General features: G+C 58.8%; 1 protein-coding gene across 1 annotated transcript in view; it reads right to left on the bottom strand.

Moving 5' to 3' along the window:
- KLK7 (kallikrein-related peptidase 7) overlaps positions 1–996 on the bottom strand; it is a 6,798-nt gene that overhangs the window by 4,501 nt on the left and 1,301 nt on the right. Inside the window, exon 3 of the mRNA XM_006868372.1 lies at positions 566–813. Within this exon, the coding sequence (XP_006868434.1) occupies positions 566–813 (248 nt within the window). The remainder of the gene's footprint in view (positions 1–565; positions 814–996) is intronic.

The following is a 996-nucleotide window of genomic DNA, read 5'->3' as shown; positions in this document are numbered from 1 at the left end:
CTGGGTCTGAGGGAGGAGGGGCTGGGGGTCAGGACTCCTGAGTCTGAGGGAGGAGGGGCTGGGGCTCAGGACTCCTGGGTCTGAAGGAGGAAGGGTTGGGGGTCAGGACTCCTGGGTCTGATGGAGGAGGGGCTGGTGGTCAGGACTCCTGGGTCTGAGGGAGGAGGGGCTGGTGGTCAGGACTCCTGGGTCTGATGGAGGAGGGGCTGGGGGTCAGGACTCCTGGGTCTGAGGGAGGAGGGGCTGGTGGTCAGGACTCCTGGGTCTGATGGAGGAGGGGCTGGAGGTCAGGACTCCTGGTTCTGAGGGAGGAGGGGGCTGGGGGCCAGGACTCCTGGGTCTGAGGGAGGAGGGGCTGGGGGTCAGGACTACTGGGTCTGAGGGAAGAGGGGTTGGGGATCAGGACTCCTGGTCTGAGGAAGGAGGGGGTTGGGGGCCTGGACTCCTGGGCCTGAGGAAGGAGGGGGTTGGGGGTTAGGACTCCTGGGCCTGAGGGAGGAAGTGACTGGGGTCCTGGACCCTGAGTCTGAGGGAGAAGGGGGTTGGGGTCCTGATCCATCCTCACCATCAGGGCTGGTGGTGGTGCCCCAGCCAGAGACAGTACATAAGGTACCAGGGCTTGCACACTGTGAGGGCAGAGTGACGCCTTTCATATTAGAAGACAGCTTGATGGGTGATCTTAGCTTCACCAGCATGATGTCATTGACATGGGTCTGACTGGAGTAGCCAGGGTGTCGGATTGACTTTGTGGCCCGAATCTTCTTGATCCTCTTGTTGTTCAGCATTTGACTGCCTACGAACACATTATATTCACTGGAAGAGATAGTTAAAGCAATATTTAGAGAGAGATACTATGTCTGAGAGGGAAACATAGACCCATAGAGAGAAATGGACAGACACCCAGAAAGAGAGGGACAGAGACCCAGAGAGAGAGGGACAGAGACCTAGAGAGAGAGGGACAGAGACCCAGAGAGAGGGACAGAGACCCAGAGAGAG

Source organism: Chrysochloris asiatica, unplaced genomic scaffold, assembly GCF_000296735.1.
Source record: "Chrysochloris asiatica unplaced genomic scaffold, ChrAsi1.0 scaffold00116, whole genome shotgun sequence".
Lineage (NCBI taxonomy): Eukaryota > Metazoa > Chordata > Mammalia > Afrosoricida > Chrysochloridae > Chrysochloris > Chrysochloris asiatica.
The sequence above is the reverse complement of the archived record's forward strand: the minus strand, read 5'-3'. Positions and strand labels throughout refer to the sequence as shown.